The sequence below is a fragment of the Stegastes partitus genome, unplaced genomic scaffold, assembly GCF_000690725.1.
Source record: "Stegastes partitus isolate 25-593 unplaced genomic scaffold, Stegastes_partitus-1.0.2 Scaffold111, whole genome shotgun sequence".
In the NCBI taxonomy this organism is placed as follows: Eukaryota; Metazoa; Chordata; class Actinopteri; family Pomacentridae; genus Stegastes; species Stegastes partitus.
Genome location: NW_007577842.1, coordinates 40,953 through 63,669, shown reverse-complemented (window position 1 = coordinate 63,669; position 22,717 = coordinate 40,953). Strand labels below are relative to the sequence as shown.

At 40.7% G+C, this 22,717-nt stretch overlaps 2 protein-coding genes across 2 annotated transcripts; one reads left to right on the top strand and one right to left on the bottom strand.

Annotated features, from left to right (window-relative positions):
• Positions 1 to 6: 6 nt before the first annotated feature.
• mak (male germ cell-associated kinase) lies at positions 7 to 12,572 on the bottom strand. The gene is made up of 16 exons (XM_008277939.1): positions 12,498 to 12,572; positions 9,995 to 10,379; positions 8,715 to 8,769; positions 8,302 to 8,423; positions 6,884 to 6,966; positions 6,107 to 6,239; positions 5,832 to 6,003; positions 5,226 to 5,393; positions 4,173 to 4,427; positions 3,766 to 3,965; positions 3,453 to 3,592; positions 3,088 to 3,234; positions 2,117 to 2,203; positions 1,359 to 1,478; positions 958 to 1,056; positions 7 to 764 (listed from the first exon to the last, which is right to left on the bottom strand). Exons 2-16 carry the CDS (start codon positions 10,096 to 10,098, stop codon positions 604 to 606), a joined length of 2,046 nt encoding a protein of 681 aa, XP_008276161.1. The 5' UTR covers positions 10,099 to 10,379; positions 12,498 to 12,572; the 3' UTR covers positions 7 to 603.
• A 2,389-nt stretch (positions 12,573 to 14,961) lies between these two features.
• plcxd2 (phosphatidylinositol-specific phospholipase C, X domain containing 2) lies at positions 14,962 to 21,383 on the top strand. Its single transcript, XM_008277938.1, has 8 exons — positions 14,962 to 15,064; positions 15,392 to 15,528; positions 15,679 to 15,798; positions 17,041 to 17,094; positions 17,209 to 17,364; positions 18,419 to 18,529; positions 19,711 to 19,841; positions 21,224 to 21,383. Exons 1-8 carry the CDS (start codon positions 14,962 to 14,964, stop codon positions 21,381 to 21,383), a joined length of 972 nt encoding a protein of 323 aa, XP_008276160.1.
• Positions 21,384 to 22,717: the final 1,334 nt, after the last annotated feature.

Genomic DNA, 22,717 nt, shown 5'->3' with positions numbered 1-22,717 from the left:
TTGTCATATAAAACAATTACAAAATGTTCTGTTTATTCATTGCATAATACAAAGAGGTTTGCAGTTCCCTTATAAGATGCAGAGTTAGTTGTAATCATTCTTATCGCAAATACAGTGAATATTGTTTCATGTGTTACCTACAGTATGATGAATTGGAGCAGATAGAACATAGCATTGGAGGAACCATTGATAGTGTGTAACAATACTTGACAATAAAAACTAAAGTAAAAAAAAAAAGGTGAAAAGCTACGCTACATTTAAATCCTATTCAAAATATCCAAGCTCTAACAGTAGAATTGGCTCACACTGGATCCTTGAGGAAAACAGTGGCATTGTCTTGCAGACAGTACCGGTCTTGGTTTCAGCATCATGGCAACCATCCAGAACACAGAGTCCATGAACATACAGTCAGTCCTACATGTGCATAAAAAAAATGTCTTTGTGTAATCTTTCGGAAACAAACAGTTTTCATAGATATCCCACAGGTGTGAGTTTTGATGTGGTTAAAATTTTGCTCGGGCTCTATTCTCTGAGGCAGAGATGCACCAGGACACACAGCCCAGCAAGTATAGCAGATGATGTAGTAGCACCCGCTTCTCCAAATTACCGATTTCCACCATACTTGGACGTCCAGTCCACCCTGCCATGGACGGGCTGCACAGCAGGAGCTCTGGTCAGGAGGTTTCCAGAGGTTTTTCCCAGTGCTGAGTAGCTGCTTCCCTTCATCTGAGTCGCGTCTGTCCTCCTCTTCCAGCTCTCGTAGTCTGGAGGAACATGCCAGTGAGTTAGTCTTCCTACCTCCAATATACAGCTATACAAAGATCCATATGTCTGTCTTTATTAGCATCTCAAGTGGATATGGGAAAGGAGAGCAATAAAAGAGAAAGCTTTGTCTTTTAAAGATAGGATACCAATAATTTAAGCAAGGGCAATGCAATCTTTGGAAAAAGACAATACCTTCACTAGTTTCACTCATTGATGAGTTGGATATGGGCTTGAGCTTTGCAGATTTTGGCTTGTCTTTTTTATTTTCAGGAGAGGAAGAAGAAAGACTGACTGAAAGAGTGAAAAGAGAGGAGAAATACAGTTCCAGTAAGTTTTAATGGAAATATTTTAAGTGAAACAGTGGAAACAGAAGAGAGAAATAAAAGAGTGCAGGATGATCATACAAGGGCACAGTAATGCTACAGACTACAGAGACAGTATTTACTTAAAGGGATCTAAAGAGCAGATAAATTAGATAAACAGGGTTAGAGTATTGTTTTTTCCTTTCTGAGTAGAAGAAATGTTTAAAGTTGCCTGGCAAACCGCATCAAAACTCATTTTGTTGGCTGTGCGTAGATGAATTAAGTTCTTACTTGTGTGCTGGCCAGCCAAAGGGGCAAGCTGGATTCTCTGTCCCACTGAGCCAACCTCCTTCTTTTGGAATGAAGGGATGTAACCACCAGAGAGGTTGTACTTGGTGCTTATAAAATTCCCTTTAAGAAAAGAAACACAGAGCTGAAGGCTTTGCATTTTTTGGTGCATTTTCTTATTCCACTCTCCAGGTACCCAACCAGCATGAGTTTCCAGAGAACACCACATTAGCTATGCAATATTTAAAACAAACAAATGAAGGAAAGTGTAGTAAACAGAGACACACATGGCTTCACTGACACTAATTACTTGAGTAAAGTAGCTGCTGCATATGCAAAAGCTTCAGACGACCCAGGCGGATGAATAAGGCCAAGGATTGTTGTCATTCAGCTCTGCAAGCGACACGACTGAGCTGCTTCACCGGCAGTTATCAGTACAATCAATTAATAGCTTCATTGTTCTCTTACGAAGATGTTGTGGTTGCGGTGTCGTTTACCTTCTATTTAGCAACTGGAGTTCTTAGTTATCTGGCTAAACTGTGTGTTTGCACTCTTGTCTCCTGCAGAGCTTTAGGCAGGGAGTTCCTTTCACATGTTAAATTGCTGTTTGAATACCTGAAGCTTGTTGCATCAGCCACCATGCTGGTTGTTGGTTTATTTCATTTTACCCTCGAGCTATTTAGTGCACTACAACAACATCTATTGCTGCTAACTGTAAAATACAGCTAAACAGTTAATGGGAAATCATCTCACTTAAATACCTTTGGAGAGATCAATTTTCTCTAGTATTCTTTCTTTAACAACAGTTTTCTCTGGTGGGCTATCCTCAGACTTTGTGGCATTCTCTTCTAATTTCACAGCAAACAAAGTGGAGTTGGAGGAGATGTGCATGCAATCAAAGAGAAAGGAGAAAGAAATGTAAAATGAAGGAAAGGAACACAGCAGAAATAGAGGATTTTTTTTTTTTTTTAAAAAGCACTTTTCACATCTTAATGAGACTTTATATTCATGTCGCGTTAAAACCAACACTTCAAAGGATGTGCTGGGACAAATGAGCACATGGGTGCTGCTGACGATTTAGAAAACACTTGATCTTACAGTGACAGTCTTAATCTCATCAATAAGCAATGGAGAGAGACAAGGTGAAAGAGAGAGACAAGAGGAGAGAGAAAGACGAAGGGAGCACAGTGGGGACCCATATTGTGTGTCTGTCTACATGACAAATGATTTATAGATGTCTCATATCTCTAAAGTCGCAGACACGTTGGTGCACTCCCTAACTACTGATCAGGAGACTTTAGCTGCTTCATTAGCATTTAGAGGCTTTGTGTCACATCATGTAGCTCTAGGTTACACTGACAGTGGCCAGGTTTCCACTGCACAGCATGATGAGGCAAATTATGGTGTAGCTGTAGTTTAATCAACTCGCCGAACAGGTTTATTGTGTTTTTTATTGCCAAAGCTAATGTTTTAGCTCAGTTGCTGACACCTGAAAAGACAATTTTTTGCTAGAAAAGTTCTTTAATATTTGACGCTGCAAGTCTGCGTGTGTTTTGTGCAGTCGTGCACGTCACTCAATTCCTCTCTACATCATCAGATCCACAAGCTGTCAAGCAGCTTGTCACATGTAATTTCCTGAACATGTTGGGGAAATCTGGAAACCCGAGTCCCTGCCGCTGTACACTATGCCAAACCTCTAAACACCGCTGCATTAGACATCAGCAGTTCTTACCTGCATTGGCTCTGGTGACAGTTAATCCTCCTCCAATGGGACCAAGTGGTTTATTTACAGTGTTTGAGGAGTTCTCCCACAGATCCCTCAATGTCATACCACCCAAATCCTTATCTCCGGAGGAAGTCTGATTCTTGCCGATCAAGCCTTAAAGCAACAGGAATTATGAGGTTACAAGTAGCAGCAGCCGAACTTCACAAATATTTACCTTACCAAGGCAAAACAGAGCTTTGAAATACATTTTGATAGGAGTTTAAGAGAGATAGTGATGCAAAAATATAAAGGGCTATTTTATATAGCTTCAATTACCTAAGTTGTGGAGACCTATTTGCGACAGTACAGATGAGACCACCTGTTATTCTCACCTGGCAAGTATCGTGACTGGCTGAGATAGTGCTGTCGTGCGGCAGATCCTGGGAGATTGGAGTCCATTTGGCCAACCTTAACATTATTGGGGAGCTTGGTAACTGTGCTGAAGGAATATAGAGGTTTCTGCTCCTTAGGTCTGAAAACAGAATCCAGACACATACTAGTAAATGTCTGTTGCACCTAAACGCCCCATTTTTAAGCACATCACTTAAGGCTTGAATTTGAGCACTGCTCCTGTGGGTGTAATGCATTTAAAAATTGTATGCACACATACATATGTGACTCATGTGGAGACTTTACAGCACTTACTGTGGGCACTGCTCCTTCAGGCTCCTCTCCTCCTCTGTGTTCCCCAGGCTGGGTTTCTTGGAGTTGGAGGCAGAAGTTTCCGATGGGTCGGATTCCTCCCAGCTGTCCGAGGTCTTGGCGACCGTCTGGCCCCAGCGACGACGACCGCTCTTCAGCGCCCCCATGCCAACATTGTCCTCACTGCCCAACCGTGTCACCTTCTGCACAAGACCACACTATACTGTTTGGACTGATAAAGTCTGTCTTACTAAGTTGACTTCTGCTCTCTGCTGCTGTTATCATTCAACAACTTCTACTCCTTAGAAGAGAGCACAGTTAATCTGGAAGTTCTGGTTTATTCTGGCAACTTAGTTTAGCTCGGCCTTTCACTGTTTTATTTAATCTAAGACTAAATATAAATACAGCACTGATTTCATAAAGCCACTCACGCCAGGTTTACTGTCAGCTTGAGGCAAGGGGATCTGCTGAAGAGGCTGATGCTGCTGATGGTTTCTGGAGGAGGATGTGGAGGCTTTGGACTCAGAGGAAAACTGCTGAGGATCAACCTTGGACTCAGACGCCTGTTTCTGGGCTTGCGGCCTGGTCTGGACCTTCTTCACCTCCTGGCTTTGAGGACGAGGCCCTAAGACCTGACCTACCTGGAAGTAAGGATACCGCAGGGCCTAGCCAGAAAGAAGAATGAACACAGATCTGTTTTTCAGAATGCTTTCTAGCACAATGATTTCCAACAATGACTTCTTTGCAACCTGTACTTAAAAACAAGTTAAATCAGATCATTGTGTAATGCACAAGATTTCCTCATAAATTTATCAGCAAACAAGCACACGAATTCGACAGACAATGTTTGTATTAAATATATGTAGCATCGACTTCATTCTATACAATAGTTAGGACTTGTTTTAGGTCTGAATCAGAACTCGTTTCTTAGGAGGGGTTGAAATAAATGTGCATCCCAAGAGAACCAAAACACGTGGGAGCTTTGCAGGCAGATACTGGAAAAGCATTGTCACTCTTTCCAGAAAGGTGTTTCTTACTCAAGGCCCACAGAGTAATTCAACTGTCTCACTGGAGTACAAATCATGCCTGAGGATATCATGACCATGTGTTGTGCATAAAGTGAACGTGACACAGAGCTGCACAGGCACAGGTAAAACATGTTGTAGAGGCAGAGGGAATGAAGTATGGCTTAGGCACGACTTAAAATGACTGGGATTAGGATGCTGATGCAATCGCTGTATTGGAAATACAGATAATCTTCACGTAGGGGTGAGTGTTGCGATGTAATGGAAACTGCTTTTCTGAGAAATGGGCCATCGCAATCTTCATGATGCACAAGTTAAAAAAAACAAAACATTGGAGCAGTTGTAGACATCCATTGCCTTCACACACAGACATTGGACAGACACGGTAGAAAAGTCTTGAGTTCTGAGAATGTGCTTTCACACTATGGTGTCGCCTACCTGTACAGCAGTGGGCCTTTTCTTGGGGTCCCACTGCAGTAGGTCCTTCATCAGTGCAATAGCCTCGTTGCTGGCATTTGGAATAAGGGTCTTCAGGTGGGTCGGCACACACTGGGGGAAGCGGAAGTTCATAGCAGATGCTAGTTGATAGCCCTCGGGCCAATCCGTCTAAAGGGGGAGACGATCAAATGATGACATACAGATATTAAATCTACCTCTAAATTGGCAATGTTTCATATTTTTTAGAATCAATGTCTCTATGCCAAACTAGGTTTTAAAAGATGCATATGTCATTTGCGTGGTTAAACGCATTAAGCAGTTTAAGTGCGGATTCTCTTAGTAAATTCAAACCATTTGTTCTACACAATAGTGATGGGTTTGGAAAGCTTTTGTAAAGAAATGGTACCCAGTCCAACCTGAAGTACACTTCACTCACAGGAACAAAAACACTTGTCCTGGCATCTTTGAAAACTATTTACTCACTTATTTCAACATCATACTTGTCATGAAGAATATCAGAACCTGATAAGTTCAAGGCATTAATGATTAAGCACCTAAACTGAGGTCAGGCATTTTTCCTCCTCTCTCCATTCAGTTTCTTCTCACCTTTTTGACAGTTCCTAGGACTTGGCAAATCTTAAAGATCTCGTCGACTTCACTGTTGCCCGGGAAAAGAGGTCTGAGTGTGTACAGTTCAGCCATGATGCAGCCCACAGCCCACAGGTCAATAGGAGAGCTGTAGGTAGATGACCTGAGCAGGACCTCTGGAGCTCGGTACCTTCATAGAGAACGTAAAGCATTTAATTTAGCACATGGCAGTGGATGTTTAGGCTTTCTTTTTTTAATTGTAAATGAGCGCAATGTTTAGGAAGCCCTCTCACCATCTCGTTGATACATAGTCTGTGTAGGGAGGTTTGGAGCGAATCTCTCTGGCCAGTCCAAAATCTGCTATTTTGACCAGTTCTGGACCCATGCACAACAAATTTTCTGGCTTCATGTCTCGATGGAAAAAACCTGTACAAAAGTTTATATCAGGCTTTTAACTAATATTCATTGCACTCTGCTCAAACTACAGCCATACACAACTGCTTCGAACTGCTTGTGAACGGATATATTTGCAACAGCCCCTGTAACGGTGACAGGCCGGTGTGTTCAAGGCTGAAATGTTTCACGTCAACATTTTCATTATTTACGGCAACCAGGGCCCGGTCCTTGAGTGTACAGTACTTCAGCTGTCACACGATGGCATTGCAATTTGCAGTTTCATTAAATATTAACATTATGTGTGACATGTTAAAGAAAAAGGTAATCAGATTATACAAAAATGCATTTCACTAATGCCAAATAGCTGCACATGACAGGAAAACTGTAAATGTAGTTGCAGCAGTGCCATATAAGCCAAATTCTTTGTACCTGGGAAAAACATCACTTCCAATAGCCAGCATTGTGCAGAAAAACTGAAATATAGCTATAGAATATATCAAAGCAAATTCATGAACACATCTAGAATATAGCAATAAAAAAAAGCATAATTGCATTTGCAGTATATTTTTGAGGGTCACACTGACTTGTTACAATATCAGATACATCCACAATAACATGCTAAAGATTCTGCTACTTCTTGAACCAGTACAGAATGACAGAGTAAAGCCTCTTACCATGCTTATGAACAAAAGCCAACCCAGATAGCACTTGAAACATGATGTTCCTAATTTCATTCTCTGAGAACATCTTATTCTCTCTAACAGCACACCAAAGAGATGGAAAAGGAGGAAGGGGGGGAGAAATTAAAGAGAAGTGTTAAGAGAGAGAAGTCAGTATCAGTACATGCAGCTTGGATGTGTGGAAGCAGAGGAGTGTGTGTGTTTACACGTGATGCACAAGTTTGTAGTTTTCTGATCAAACACAATCATAGCCAGGATTAAAGTAACTCTTTTTTTAGTTCAGCTTACATGCACTGATATGAGGCATCCACACATCCATTTGTTATACAGTGGCAATGCAGAGCAGAGAGTTAGACGAGAGTAAAACCAAGCCAGTTATGGAGGGTTCACATCCTGCAAGAATTTGGTTGCTGTACAACCAATCTAGCTATTCTGACATCTGATTATATTTCCTGTGTCATGGCTTTACAGTTTGCTTGTAGAATTCAGATCCTAAATAACAGCTTTACTTTGATACAACTCAGTGAATCTTGCAGTATGAAACCACACACACATGAAGGAAATGCGGTACACCTACCATGTTTATGAATAAACGACAGGCCTTGTAAAATCTGAAAGCTTATGTTTCTTATCACTGATTCAGGGAACAATTTTTTTCTGTAAACATAAAATTGACACAGTTCTCATGAGCAAGCTAATGAAAGCTTCATTACATGAACAGCATTCTTTTTGTCTTTGTACACATACATAAAAATATATTTAACCACTAATCTGACCAGCTCTAAAACAATGCCAGCTGTCTGCTTTTTTGCCTTTGACAACAAACCCCAGTCGTGCTCTGCATGTGTACACACCTGGGATTTCTACACTAGCAAAAACATCAGAGCCTCCCTGAGAGAAAGTGACAGTCTGGAAAAGGAAAGTGTGGTGGCAGCTGTTTGCAAGACAGATCCAAACGCAGGGGAGGTGCAAACTTCTGACAGCATGTTGCAGTGGCTGAAATAAAAATGATTCCACTGGAAACAATTTGATCCCATCTGATTATTCAAATCATATCACAAGCCCTTACTAGTTTTTCTAGGAGCTTCAATAAAAAAAAAACAGCTGGATTTCTCTTTTAGGACTGAAGAAGCCTCTTGGATGAGAAGTAAAACTTCTTCTCGACCCAAAAAGAGAAGTCCAGTTGTTTTTTACTGAATCTCCTAAGATTACAAAGACCTGAATAACTGAGACTCTAAACAGACTTACCAGTTTTCATTAAAACCTTTTGTTGGCAAATTGGCCATGACAGGTCTGTGATTGAGCGGAGCAGCTTTTGATTGTGCTCTTGTTCTGATAATGATATAAAACTAGCCACTGTTTTAAACTTGTGCAAACATTTATATTGCAAAATGTGTTGTTTTTCTTCTTACCTGTCCTTCATAAGCTGGTACAGGTTCTCCTTCATGTACTCAAAGACAAAGTAGAGGTGATCGTTCTCTCTGATAACCTCTTTTAGCTTCACCACATTCGCGTGGTTCAGCTTCTTCAGTGACTGCAGAGACATATGATTGCGAAGGTGAGAAAAACATGAAATGTAATAACACACTTACGGACATTTAATTTATAATATGAACATTAAAGTAGTTCATGCAGTAAAATTTCATTATGTAGAAGCTTCAGATGATTAAACGCACACTGTAAAGTGCACATGTGCAACTTAAATGTCCCTTTTTTGCCCACATTTGAAAGCAAGGACAACTGCCTAAGTGTCATGCATTATTTCCTAAATCATACTGCTGCTATGAGCTACAACCTATAAGTATAAGAATGTCACCATGCTTACCTTTACTTCTCTTAGGTTCATACATTCTTCCCATGAATAAAACTTCCTCTTCATCCTATGAAAAATAAAGGAAAATATACATCAGATATGCTTATACTTTAAAGAAAAAGAAGACAGGCCACATATATTTCATTTAATATATAGTAGTGTCATTGTCTACAAAACTTCTTTGTGTGTCTCCATCAATAATTCAGCTCTTTTGACGTGTCTCCAATTTCAGCTCATATTATTACATGAGAAAAAGGTGCAAAAGCTGCAGATTGTAGTGATGTGAATTGTTTTTTTAAACTGTTCTGGCTTTATCATTGATTTTTCTCTACTTGACCTACATCCAGAGACACATCTTGACTCAGCTGACGTATCAATCTGTCATTTTTATCGCGGTGCGCGTCGCCACGTGTATTAAGACGACACATCAGCTGGTATACGATTATCGGCTCTGATCCGCATTACCTCTCCATCCCTCTGGAATTACATAAGAGCTACAGAATGTGTAGATATCCTTTCTCTTCACTCTGGACACCTTCCAGTTTCATTCGTCTCTTCCACGGTGTCAGCAACCTGACACACCCCCCTCTACTTTCACTGCCTTTCGCCGTCACCACTTGTATTGTCTTGCATGGTAACCAAATGATCAACCAGTGGACGTATCTCCCCGGTTTCTCATCTATTATTGAAGCGTGCTACCATGCTGCTGAAACAAAGGTGCGCAAGCTAGTGTCCTTGCCTTAGTGATGGAAGGAAACTTGAAGTAAACGATCCAGGGTGTAAGTTTCTAGTGTTATAGTGTATCTGCTAGTAAAACTGTTTAGTGTGGCTGCAAACATAAGGTAAAAAAAAAAAAAGAGAGAGAGAGAGAGAGAAAAGGGTGAGTTGTGATGAGGTGAGAGTAGCCATGTTTACATTTAGGGGTTAATGCAATGATTTGGCCTTGTACATTTAAAATTTCAAAAATAATTGGATTTATAGTAATTAGAGTCTTATCTAAATGTGTAAATAGACAGTAGGTTTGGCACTCTCTCCATATTTTTATCTAACTTCTTGCAATTCATGATGTAATGCTATTTGGGGGATTATTACAGCTGCTAAAAACATTTAGTGTAAGATAGGGCTGAAGGCATCACAGCATTCAGCTTCTCCCAATATTATAATAACTATCGCTATTCTAAGACCACATCATTGATATTGCATCAATATATTGTAAGTTTCTAACAAGGAGAGGCAATATTTACATTTTAAAGTGAAACAAAAAAAGTTCACGACATAATCAACATCCTCACCTCTTGATGGCTACAAGCTCTCCAGACTCATTGCTTCTCCCCATCAGCACACTGCCGTAGGTGCCATCACCAAGCTGCTTCAGGGTGGTGTAGCGATTCATCATCTCTCACGACGCTTTCATCAGTTTCTAGCTTTCCTTACGCATGAGATGAGTGCTCGAAGCACTGTGCTGATTCATTGACCAAATGTCCTCGGTGTTGTCTTCAGCTGAAGTAATGCTCAGTCTTTGTTTTGCCAGCCTCTTCTCCAGTAGAGTTCAGTTCTTCTTCCCCAGAAGGAGAGATTTCTGGTCGGCCAGTCTTCACCGATTCTGGTGAGGTCAGAGTTCATCTTGCACGAACTGATCCATTGTTAGGAAGGTTGGATCTCGGTGGTGCAGTGAAGCTGACAGTAAAGAAATGAAAAATCAGCAGCAGCAACTGACATGTATATGTCAATTACAAACGCAACGGGTCACACAAATGCAAGCAGTCATTTTACTCACAAAAATCTCCACAAAACAGGACTAACAGGACAAGGAAATGCTAAGACCAATTCTTGTTTTTCCCTCACTGAGGAGGATTAGGCGTGTGTCACACTAGGACTCAAGGAGGCTCCAACATGACCACCCAAGAGAGATGACAGAGCCAGCCATAGGCAGATTAGGCCAACAGGGATGTAAATAGGATGTTACATCACCATCATGCTTACTACCTTCCCCAAGCACCTTGCCTGGCAAGAGGATTTGATTGACGCCACAGGCCGTAGCGATCACACTGTTGTGTTAGATGATATGCCAAGGAAACCTCCCTAAGGACAGTTTCTGAATTATACAGACAGAAACAAAGTAAATAAACAGTTGCTATACTTAGATTACATTGACATGCTGTATTTTATTCTTGGAACAAGTGCACAGCCACCTGCTGTTAGATTGCAACCCCGTGCTCTAAACGTGTTCCTTAATTTGATGCAGTTTATCCACACAGGTAGTCTGACAGCAACCACATGTCTAATAGCTAGTAGCTTACAGAGAATGAGGTAGACGGAGGAGCTTCCCTGAAACCCTTTAAGCCCAGTTTATCTTTTTGCACAGATAATTCTTGCTTGGTGTCCTCAAATGGTGAGTCTGAAATGTTGGTGAAAAAACATCAACCAGAAACTGAGCATAAATTAGGCTAAAACATTCAGTATACAGTTGTTTAGAACACACACAGAATCATTTTTACTAGGGGGTAATTGCTTGGCCGTTTGAGTTCTTCCTCATTGAATATATACTAGTATATTCACTACGAACATTAATTGTAAGTTGTTTGTTATTAGAAAATACTAGTGAAGCATTACAAAAGTGAGACTGGGCCTGAAATATTGCTGGAAAACTGCAGTTCCCTCATCAAATCACAAAAAAGAGCAACCACTGTTGCTGCTTTAACAACAGTCACCAAGTATGCAACTGAAAGATTTACCTGACAAGCAGCTTGTCCACTCTGACATAACAAGAGTAAAAATATGTCAGAGAATATCTTGTGTTTCTTGGATAAGCAAGGGTTAATGGTCATATTGGCTGCAAATAATAATGAAATGCACGCAAATATTTTAGGAGATATACGCCTGATCATTTTTAGCATTAGGCAGTTGGGATTTGAATTCCATCTGTGAGCTATTTCCATGTAACTTTAGCGAAGTGGTAAGAGCTCGTCTCCATGAGGGCTGACCTGCTGTGTTTAGGTTAGAGGAAATGCTGTTGCAGGCGAGCTAAGGGCAGCCAAAGAAAAACAGATTAGTGTTTATTTCCCTGAATGGGCCCGGGAACAAGTCCAAAAAGAATACCCAAAACCAGATTTAGCTTTGTGACTCCCGATAATCACTTATTGAGTGAATCACCAGCAGAAATTGGTATCATGTAAATGTTTAAAGAGTTGCCATTCTTTTTTTTTTTTCTTTTCCCACTGCATTTACATTTATCTTTTTATTTCCACAGCAAATTAGAAATACATTCTCTAAACAAATACATCTCAGTGAGACAATAAGAAAAGTGGAGAGGCCAGCCAGAGCACTGCTGGCCTGTACTCAGCTCTCACATATGGCAATCTGTTGTGGAGGGATTTAAAGGGAATTAAGATGTACCCAGGCCGCATGACATTAAGGAAGCTATTCAAGGTCAGTTATGGTGAAAACACACGTGGACACTGACTTGACAAACACAGTCATGCGAATTTAATCAAGACTTCCAAACATGATCACTTGATTAAATTATTTTTTAACTCAGCTTTCAGTAGCTCCCAACTAACTAAGCTGCTACAGCATGGAACTAAAACAGCAGCCGAAAGCTAATACAGTTTTGCAGAAGAATATAAGAAACCTGTAACAGTTTATCAGAAACAGAGTTGACATTTGTTGCTGACATGTCAAGCTCTGACAACTTAGCTCCTCAGCCACTGAACACAACAGGCCTGTTGCTGGGTTTCGCTCTGCTCTTTTTATTTTTGAAAGAAAAAACAAACGAAAAAAAAAAAAACAACTCACCGGTTACTTTGGGGTGTTGTTCCTCTCCTCGGCCGTTGTCTGAGCCTGCTGACAGCCTCAGATAAAAACTCACGTACTATCTAAACCCAGCGACCACGATAAGGTGCGTGTGTGTGTGCGTGACTTCTCCCCATGGAAACGTACACACAAACGCAACGCCGGCTCGGCTGCCAGGTGACGAGCGGCCGCAAAGCTTTGTGGGACTTGTTGTCCTTAGAGGAGATGCGCATGACTACAGAAATGTTCGCTGGAAGTAATTGAGGGTTAATTAAGTTAAAGTTTGAAATGATGTCCATATTACCATTTTAATCCTCCTGTTATCTTTAGGGTCAATTTGGCCCCATTCAATGTTTAATGTCTCTAAATAAGTGACTGACATAATTTCTTCAGATTTATTGAAAGGGCTATTTACACATAAACTTGGGTACATTTTTTGAATTCTGATTATTTTCTGGACGTTTCATTTGGTCAAATTGACCCCAAGGATTAAAGATGTCAGTAAATTTGAAGGTAATGGGATCAATCAAAGCTGAATTTATTTTACAACAAGTATATAAACCTGGAATCAGCATGTACACCATTTTCCAAGTGTCACAGTTTTTACCAACAAAAAAGGGACTCTACATACTACGGATATTTTGCTTTTTACGTTTAGAATTTTATTAGTTTACATAAATAGATGTCTCCTCTGTGCTCTTGTCAAAATACAGCCTAGGAGGAAGGTTAGTTTTCCCCCTCGAAATTATCTTAAATGTTAGTAATATTAAGTTAGAACCATAAACTACAAATATGATTTTTTTTATTTTATTTTTTTTAATTTTACACTCAAGCAGCTTCAGTTTCTCCACAGTATTCGCAAATCGAATGTTCTTGATCACAAAAAGAGTGACAGAGTAGGATGTTGATGTTTCTACTTTTACACCATCTCTCTGCACACAGTTGTAATTGAAGGTCTGCACCAACAGATGGAGCTGCATGATTGTGTTTATTCACACAGGTCGTGCTCCTCTGCCAAAAGCGAATTACCTGCTTCCTATACAACTGTCTGTATCTGGGTCAAACAGTCATGAAGAAATCAATTTTACATGCTGTATGTCCCACATTATAACTAGTCCATTTTTATGCACAGGGTTAAACAGTTTTAAAGGAACAATTCAACTCACATAATGCAGTTTTCCACTTATCTAAAAGTGGCTGGAGCCCTAACATTGTAGCTGAAATGTTGTTAATGCATCAATATGACTTATGTTTCAAAGATTATAGGCTTCTTACTTCTTATGAACAGATAACATCGTATCACCCTCTCTCCACTGGCTCCCTGTTCATTTTAAGAATTGATTTTAAGATTTTAATAATCACAATAACCTACCTTGTGAAGTAAGGCTTTGAAATCAGTGTGTTCTTTTAAATCACTTCTTTAAGCCGAATTTTATAGACTTGCTTATGTATGTGATGTTGTCTCTTTTGCTATCTTTACTCTTCTTTTAATACCGTGCTATGACCTTTTATGGTGCTTTTGCTATTTTATTTGTATCAATTGGTGTTTTTTCCCTATTAATTTATTAATATAGAAATTCTGTATTTTGCATTGTGCATCTGCTATCTTTTCAAACTCTAATTCTCCACATTTTTCTTTTCTGTTCTTCTTTCTGTCGGCCTGACTGGCTATCTGTTGTAATACTATTTTCTTTTTGAAGATTGCAATAATGGTTGTTTCTTTATTTTGTTTATAAAACCCAAATGTAAATCATGTCTGAACATGGATATTAGACATATCAAAGGCATAAAGCCCAAACATCAATAACATTATTATAGCATTACTCTTTTGCTTTCACCACACAAAGTTTTGTGCATTTGTGCACAACACAAGTGAATCAAAAGACACCTGCGAAGACACATCAAATGTAATTTCAAATGTTAATTGACTATCTATAAGACTATTTACACGTGAACACACACTATAGTTTTGATTGGTGATCCATATGAGCTGATTACTGCTATATTGGCATTTATCCTACACTAACCTTCAAGTCAATCTCATCTTTCTGTCAGTAAGTGCGCTAATGCGTTTGTGTGTCCAGCGGGGTGGTCTTCGCTTAACGCAGGTTAAGCCACGAAGTGGGGGGGGGCGCAAATGGAATTTCCCTCTAAGAGGATTATCACCGTCGCTACCTCGCCGTCTTGTCACCGGATGCCTAGTTTCAACAGACTACAAGTCCGCACCGTGACGCTGTGCAGCAGCCTTCCAAAAAACTGGGCGAAGAAAGGGAGTCACACTTGATCTGATGCTTGAACTTCAGAGCATTTTTGTAGATGTGGATCTTTTACTAAAATCCTTCGTGCCGTTCCAAGATGACCCGAGGTAGTTTTGACCTGCTGGAAGCGCACGGGAATCCGTCATCAAATGCTTCTGTGCCAGAGAGCGGTTTCCTGAGGGGCTTGTTGGCGGGCACTTGTTCCTGACATGAAGACGAGACCGGCGGGGATCGGCAATGTCAATGCCGACTGGATGGGTTCGCTTCCCTCCAAGCTCAGTGCCATGCCCCTCAAACACCTCGCCGTGCCAGGTGAGCCAGTCGCGCGTAAAGATGTTTGATTTCACACTTTGAAAGTTTGATAGGATAGATTGTAAAAAGTCATATTGTTTAAGATGAAAACAGATTACAATGGACAAAGGGGAAAAGCTGATGTTTGCCAAACTGTCTGAAGGCAGAAGTCTTTCAGCACCACAGCTAGACCAATAATTGTCCATTATGGTTAAGCCCCTCCGTGTCCAGCATACATTGATCCAGCAACATCCAGAAATCTTTGCTCTGACGTTTTGTCTCACCTGTTTCTAAAAGCATTACTTCCACTCCGGTTTAAGTGTTCATCATCCGCTGCCTCTTTTCCAGGGTCTCATGATTCTTTCACCTACTGGGTGGATGTGCATGCTCCCGTGGGACCTGATCAGAAGGTTTATGTTAAGTACCTGGCCACCATGTTCAGTGTCTTAGCCAAGAAGGTCATGGTGAAGTGGTCCATGACACAGGTACTGCTCTCAAATTACTGCAGCCCACAAACCCAGCCACATGATGTATAATGTGACATATTTTGGAAAAAGATTTGAAAGTCTGTGTTTTATAGTCTGGGGTTTTGCAGCCAGCTTTAATGTATAATGTGGTATGATGTATATTCCCAGAATCTGACTTTTATGGAGCAGCTGGATGCAGGAATTCGCTACTTTGATCTCAGGGTGTCCTCCAAACCAGGGGAGACTGGAAATGAGATCTACTTTATTCATGGCCTTTTTGGACACAAGGTGAGTGCAGGTGTCCACATTTATGGACATTTAAATGGTTGTCATGGTGACTGTCTTTCCTGTTATGTGGTCCACTAACTATCATATTTTTTTATTTTATTCTAAAACAGTCTGGTATTTTCCCTTTGCGGATCAGATGAATTCACCCCTGAAATGTTACAAAAAATGACTGTTGCTTCAAGTCTTTCAGCTAGTTTTGATGTGTTCCCTAAATTTTGTCCCAGTACGAAGAGTAAATGCTGCCTTTTAGCATTGTGTTGTGTTTCCACTTGATGTTGTTGTGTTGTGTGGTGTGATGAGGATGAGCTCAGGGATCAAAGGTTGTGTGTTTAGTTGTAAACATCCCTCTGCTGAAATGGGTCATGGGACATGTGCCTGTGCCTGATGTGTTGTGCTGTTTTGTCACAAGGATTGTGTCATCAGATGGTCTTGTAGCTGTAAGATATTAGACAAAAAAACATATGACATCTTGGCTGATGGAGGGGACAGTTGTGAATCCAGGAAAAACCTTTATTCTTTTCTTTTTTTTCCCCTCGTTAACATGTCCAAATGGTGTTTTTACTCAAAATTACATCATAAGTGAGGTAATCATGAACTGAGCATTTGCACCATGACACTGCAGTGTAACAATGACGTTCTCAGAAACATTAGAACGTTTGCTCTTTCATATGGAACACTCCAAAGGAACAAATCCTGTCAGCTTGCAGGGCTGAACTTTCTGTGTCCTCATTCTTCATCAGAATCGGTTTCAGGTTCAAGCATGCATGACTTAGTTCCTCCAATATTACAACTTGCCCCTGTGTGGTTTAGACCAGAGTAGTTTTACAGTGGGTGAGCTGGTGTGCTTGAGCTGCATTGGGTGGAGATGGACGCATAGACAGAGAGGCAGAAACTTCATAGATCTGCATATTCTTAAAGAAGGAGTAGTGTAGAGTTACATCTACCAGGTTTTAAAGCTGAAATGACTTATTTCATGGAAACGTTTCTGAATATGTAATTTTGATAGAAGGAGATGAGTTTTTAGGGGCTAAATCAAAGACTGTAGAGGCTTTTTAAAAGCCTGCGTAGTTGATATTTGACTTTACCTTAACCTTTATTTTGTGATTTAGTCTGGTTGTGTTTTGCTTTCTATAGAAAATAAAGCATTGAGGGGAGTTTTGGAGCTCTAAAATTGTGACCAAAACAATTTATGCATGACTAATAGACCCTAAGCTTTATTTTTCACTCTGCTTTCCTCCCAAGGTGAGGGACGGCTTGTTAGAAATCAACTCCTTCCTAAACAAACACAGGAAAGAGGTGAGAAGCACATTTAAGTGTAGCAACATGTGAAACATATCAATATATGCTGCAGATAGCTACTATACTACTGTACGCTACAAACAGACAAAAGTTTATGTTTGACTGATTTAGGTGGTGTTTCTGGACTTCAACCATTACTATGCAATGGAGGCAGAGCACCATGTGTACCTCCTCAGCATGCTGCAGGAAGTGTTTGGCGGCAAGCTGTGCAGCAACTGTTCTGTGGAGAACATCACTCTGGACTACCTCTGGGAGAAGAAATACCAGGTGAGGTCAGGATGAAGCAGGGAAACGTTTCAACAAACATGTTTTTCTACGTGGGTAATGGCACTGTAATAACACAATTTAAAGTCGAGTGGCTGGAAGGACGTTCTCTACTGATTGTGCTTTTGTGCATGTGTGTGTGAATGCATGGGAATATTTACTGCAAGTAAAAGTGGTATGTGGGTGTACATGAAGTGGACAGCTCACTTACTGTAACCTTTGTGTTCAGGTAATCCCTGCCACCTGTGACTCTCCCGGGCAGGAATTACTGCTGACCATCATCCCATTAACACTCTTTCCACCATCAACCAGCCTTTCTCCTCTCAGTGCATTTAGCCTTTACATCTCTCTTTGTCTTACCTACAATTGTTTCCACTTCCCTTCAGATAAAGCCTCCTTTCTGTACCATATTTCACAACTCTTAGCATTCCATAGTTGTCATCTCACACTCTCAGACACACTCACAATTTAATTCTTTCTTTTTTGCCATACACATGCTACACAGACAAATAAAAATGAGAGCTCAGCAACCACATGTCTGCGCCTGCATGTATACAGTATAAGTGCCCGTTTTAGGTGTGAATGCCATCATGTCTGCCTTACATTGCTATAGTATGTGCGTCTGTGTCTCCTTCGAATGCTATCATTCCTGTTCCCATGACCCTAATCTGTGACTGGCTTACTTGGCAAAGGAGAAGGAGAGCGAGAGTGTAGAACAGATACAGAGGAGAGGAACAGAACAGAGTAGAGGGAGCAGAAGAAGAACAAGAAGTGCACAGTTAGTAGCTGCAGAGGGCAGCCTTCCTCTTTGTTCTGTTTGCTGAGACACCTGTATTCATATTGTCTCACTGCTAAATCACTGTGGATGAACAGTGCTCTGGTTAGATGTATGTTTATATGATCGATGCATGCAGATATTGAAAGATTAAAATCAAGTGTTGCATCATGTTATGTTTCTTGTTTTTAATGTACATTTTTGTTTTCTTCACAACAGCTGGACTTAGACTTTTAAACTCCAAGCAGTCTCCAACCATCTTTCATTTCCTTCCCTCCGCAGGTCATCGTGTTCTATCATCATCCTTCAGGACAGGCAATCCCTGTCATGTGGCCTGGCAACAAGATCCCCGCTCCCTGGGCGAACACCACTGAGCCCAACAAGCTCATACAGGTCAGAAGACGACCAACCCTTTCTGTGTTTCCCCATGCGTGTTTTCCTTCAAATGCTTCAGGGCAAAATTAAATTAAAGACCCTGTTCACACCTGCCGTTAACAGGCATCATGGGTTATCCGGTTACAAGGGGACAGCAGGTGTGAATGCACCCGAGACACATTGTGGACGCGTTGAGATCCTGTTGCTCAGAATACATTCGTAGGTCTTCTACACATGGACGCATTCTATTAGCAGTATAACGCAAATGTGTCCTGGGCTACACTAAAGGATGGCCTACTCAACACCCTCTACATTATCAAAGTACATGCTAATACGCATGCCAGCAGCATCATTTTAAGGTGCTTCAATCGGCAAAAAAGTGATTTTTTTTCTTCTTTTAATTTCCAGTAGAGTAGGTACAGGAAGTGCATTAGTGTCTCTCACCAGTTAGAAAGAACAAGGCAGTTGGTCTTTGCAAATAAAAGTGATATATGCAATGAGTGAAATTTGCATGGAGAGCAGGGAAGCGCTATCACAACTGGTCATTTAAGGGTGTATTCTAGTTAGGTGTAAATTGATGTCCTTACAGCTCTCCACTTATGTTCAGATCCCCCGAGATGCATGTTAGTACCATACGTGAAACAAAGTTAGGGCTATCCCCCATCTCCAATCCTGAACCTCATCCCAACCGGTGGAGGCAGATGACCGCCTTCCTTGAGCTTGGTTCTGTCTACATTTTTTTCCTTTTTTCTTTTTGTCCTTACCGGTAAATTGGAGTTTTTTTGTTCCTTCCCACCATCGCTTGCTCAAAGGGGATCCAAAGGAAACTCTGGCTTTGTTGGGTTTCTCTGTTTAAAATTTGTAAGATTTTTACTTTAGTGTGTGAAGTACTATGAGATTACACATGTTGTGAGTTGGTGTTATATAAATAAAATGGAACTGAATATTACTTTGTGGGTTCAAGCTGCAATAAATGAGCATTTCCATTTTTCTTCTCCAACTTGTCATCATCCTCAGCTAACCTGTCCTCTCCTCCTCCACTTTGGTGCCCCTTTATCCTTTAGCTTCCTACTCCACTAACCTCAGCAAGAAGTGTTTCTTCTTTACATGTGTACAATATTCTTACATAAGCTACCTGACCCAATCTCTCACATTAAGGGGCTACGTAGATTTCCTCTAATCGACATTCTCCTGTGTAGTTCTTGGAAACTACACTGAAGGAAAGAGCCAAGCAGGGATCCTTCCATGTGTCCCAGGCCATCCTCACACCCAGGGTCAACACTGTGGCCAAAGGCTTGGTCTGGGGGCTACGCAACTACCTGGTAGAGAGGTCAGTGACTGTGTTTTGGCAGGTGAATGAATGAGTGATGGGGTGGAGTGGTTTTTGGACTTATGCAGCAAAGAAACACATTTGTTGCTTTTACTAGGGAATTCAACATACCAGAGGGAAGCTCTCGTTTCAAGGAATCAAGTGTTCAAAAATCTTTCCTCTTCTTTATTACTCAGCTTTATTTATTTACTGTAGACTGTGGCCAGTAGAGGGCATTGCAGTAAATGCTGCTCACGTTATGGGTGGAACAAAGAGGATCGGCGGCTCCGCACATGCCCTTGACAAACAGAAAATGAAGAGATTCTGAAAATACACCACATTGCAGCAAATGCTGTAATTACATCACCACTAACATTTCTTTAAACTGAAACCACATCTTATAAAACAGTGGTAAGTAGTAAGAAAGCCAGTGTGATTAGTATTGTATGATTGTACAAATGTATCTATTTAGTCTGTGTAATCTGTATTTGTATAAAATATCTGTATTTTTGGCTTATCTACTAGTTTATTCAGCAATAATTCTAATCCAAACTGCAGAGTATCAAAGGGCAGCACATTTCCTAACCCAGATAAGGAATCTTATTTTTCCTAAGCAAGGACTGAATGATTTTCACAAACCTTTGCATTCATGTGGCCCGTTGAGCCTGAGATTTAAGTGGAAATGACAGTGGAAATCCTGACTTAGAGTACATACTCTCCGTGCTTTTAGATGTGCGGGAACCAGCCAGCAGTTTTTGGGGTCTGAGACTCTTGAACTGACACTGTGGCGAGACAGGAGGTGGCCTAATTTTGCACTTCCGAGGAAATGGGGATTGTTTATCACCGCTGGATAAACATTCTGGTTTCCTGGTTTTGTTCTGCTGGTGGCTGAAATATGGCTGAGAAGTTAACAGTGTTAGAAGTGATACAGTTACAGTTTCCTTCTGTGTATGTGTGTGTGAGTGTGAGTGTGAGTGTGTGTGTGTGTGTGTGCATGTGTGTGTGCCATGAACCAAAACAGAAAATCTAAAAGCAAAGCAGTGGTTCTGAGACAAAAGTAGCCTCTCGTTGACAGACACAAACATCCCTTTTGTTTTCTTCCATTAGGTCCATTTTTTCCCCGCATTGTGACATATATCTCAAAACCCCTTCAACAGCTTTGCAACAGACGCAGACAAACATCCAGCCAAGGAACAACTGATTAAACTTTGGCAGTGTTATAGCCACAACAATAAAACTTACAGAGACATAAACTTGGCACTGGACATTTTCGTATATGGCATAAGTATGTTCGTACGGTCAGGGGATCAGTTTGGATTAAAATTCAAACGGCAAGAAGGATAACAAAGTCTGGTGTGAGCTGCATTTATATACAAACTTTCTTCTTTTTTCTGTCCCTCTAGAAACCTGCCAACCATCATGTCCTGGGTTGCAGCTCAGAGACCAGGCGTGGACGGAGTCAACATCATCACCTCTGACTTTGTGGAGCTCACTGACTTTGCCAACATTGTCATCAAGCTGAACAACCTGCTGCTGTCCGAAAAGGACCGCAACCCAAGATGACACGTGTTTTCACAACTGGACCAAGGTGTGCTGGCCCACAGTGTTGGGATGGTTGGAAGTCTGGTGGCAGATTTCTCCACCTTTTATGGAAGAAGTTAGCTTTAATAATAATCTATTCTAATAATGACTTGAACAATATTTTTTAGGGTCTCATTGTCTTTCTAAAGGGCTCTCAACATGTAGCATAAGCAGGGATACTGTTTTTGACCTCTGACACAAAGCCTTTAAAACTTCCGGGAACTCAGGTAATTTCCAGTCAGTTTCGGTTGTCGCTGACTCTCTCGGCCCCAATGCTTTGCTATGAACAGAGTCCAAAAGAGGAAAAGATGTATTTTTTTGCCTTTTTCATAAGGCTGCATATTCCTTTTCCCTACATTCCTTTCTTAGGGGACAACATACACAGTTAGCAATGAAACTGGACTGCAACACAGGTCATTGGGTTTATAGCTACTATACCTGTTACCTGGATGATTCAGGAATTTAACTTTCAAGGTTTTACATCTCAGATTCTTTAGGGGCAGTTTTAGACTTTTATTTCCAATTTTTGATACTGATATTACAGCTGTTGCATTTGCTACCTTTATTTTCTAATGTTTTGATTCCATTATTTAGTTTTTGTAACTATGACAAGAGCTAATTGTTGAAATGCTTTCTGTGTTAGAGGTATTTTTGGAATCAGCATGGGAAGATGATATACTGGGATGAAGCTATTGGGACACGTTTTTTGTTTAGAGGCCAGCAACTAAAAAAAAAGTAGGCAATCTGTGCAAGAAATTGCCCAACAAGATGGCAACAGAATTTGTTTGCATTGTATTTCAGGCACACTAATAATTGTTGACACCTGGCCAGTGAGCTAAAGTTGGCTTTTTAACTGCGCACTTGGTGTTTTTCCAGTAATGAAATGAACCTGAGGAAGAAATTCAGGCTGCAGTTTTTCTGGGTATTTTTGTTCCTCAAGTAATTTATTGTGAAACAGGAGCCCACTGTACCAACGCTGTCTCAACACGTATGATATTTAACAAGAGATGCAGACAGTGCCACCTTTAGGGTGGGGATTGCAGAGGGAGGAAAGCCAAAAATGCAGGGAGCTAGTGCCACAAAATCTCATAAAACACATGCACCCATATGAATACACAGCTATAAATGTTTATGTTTGTAGTATTTTTTGCTTGGTATTTTACACTTCCACTGTTTAGAGATGCAGAAATAGAAACTCCTGTTAAAGGTATGTTGGGGGGAAATGCAAAGCGAAGTCAGAATATATGACCCTGCACAGTGTAAGTGGAGTCATAAAACAGAACATATATACTTAAAGTAGACTAGTGATGAAAGAA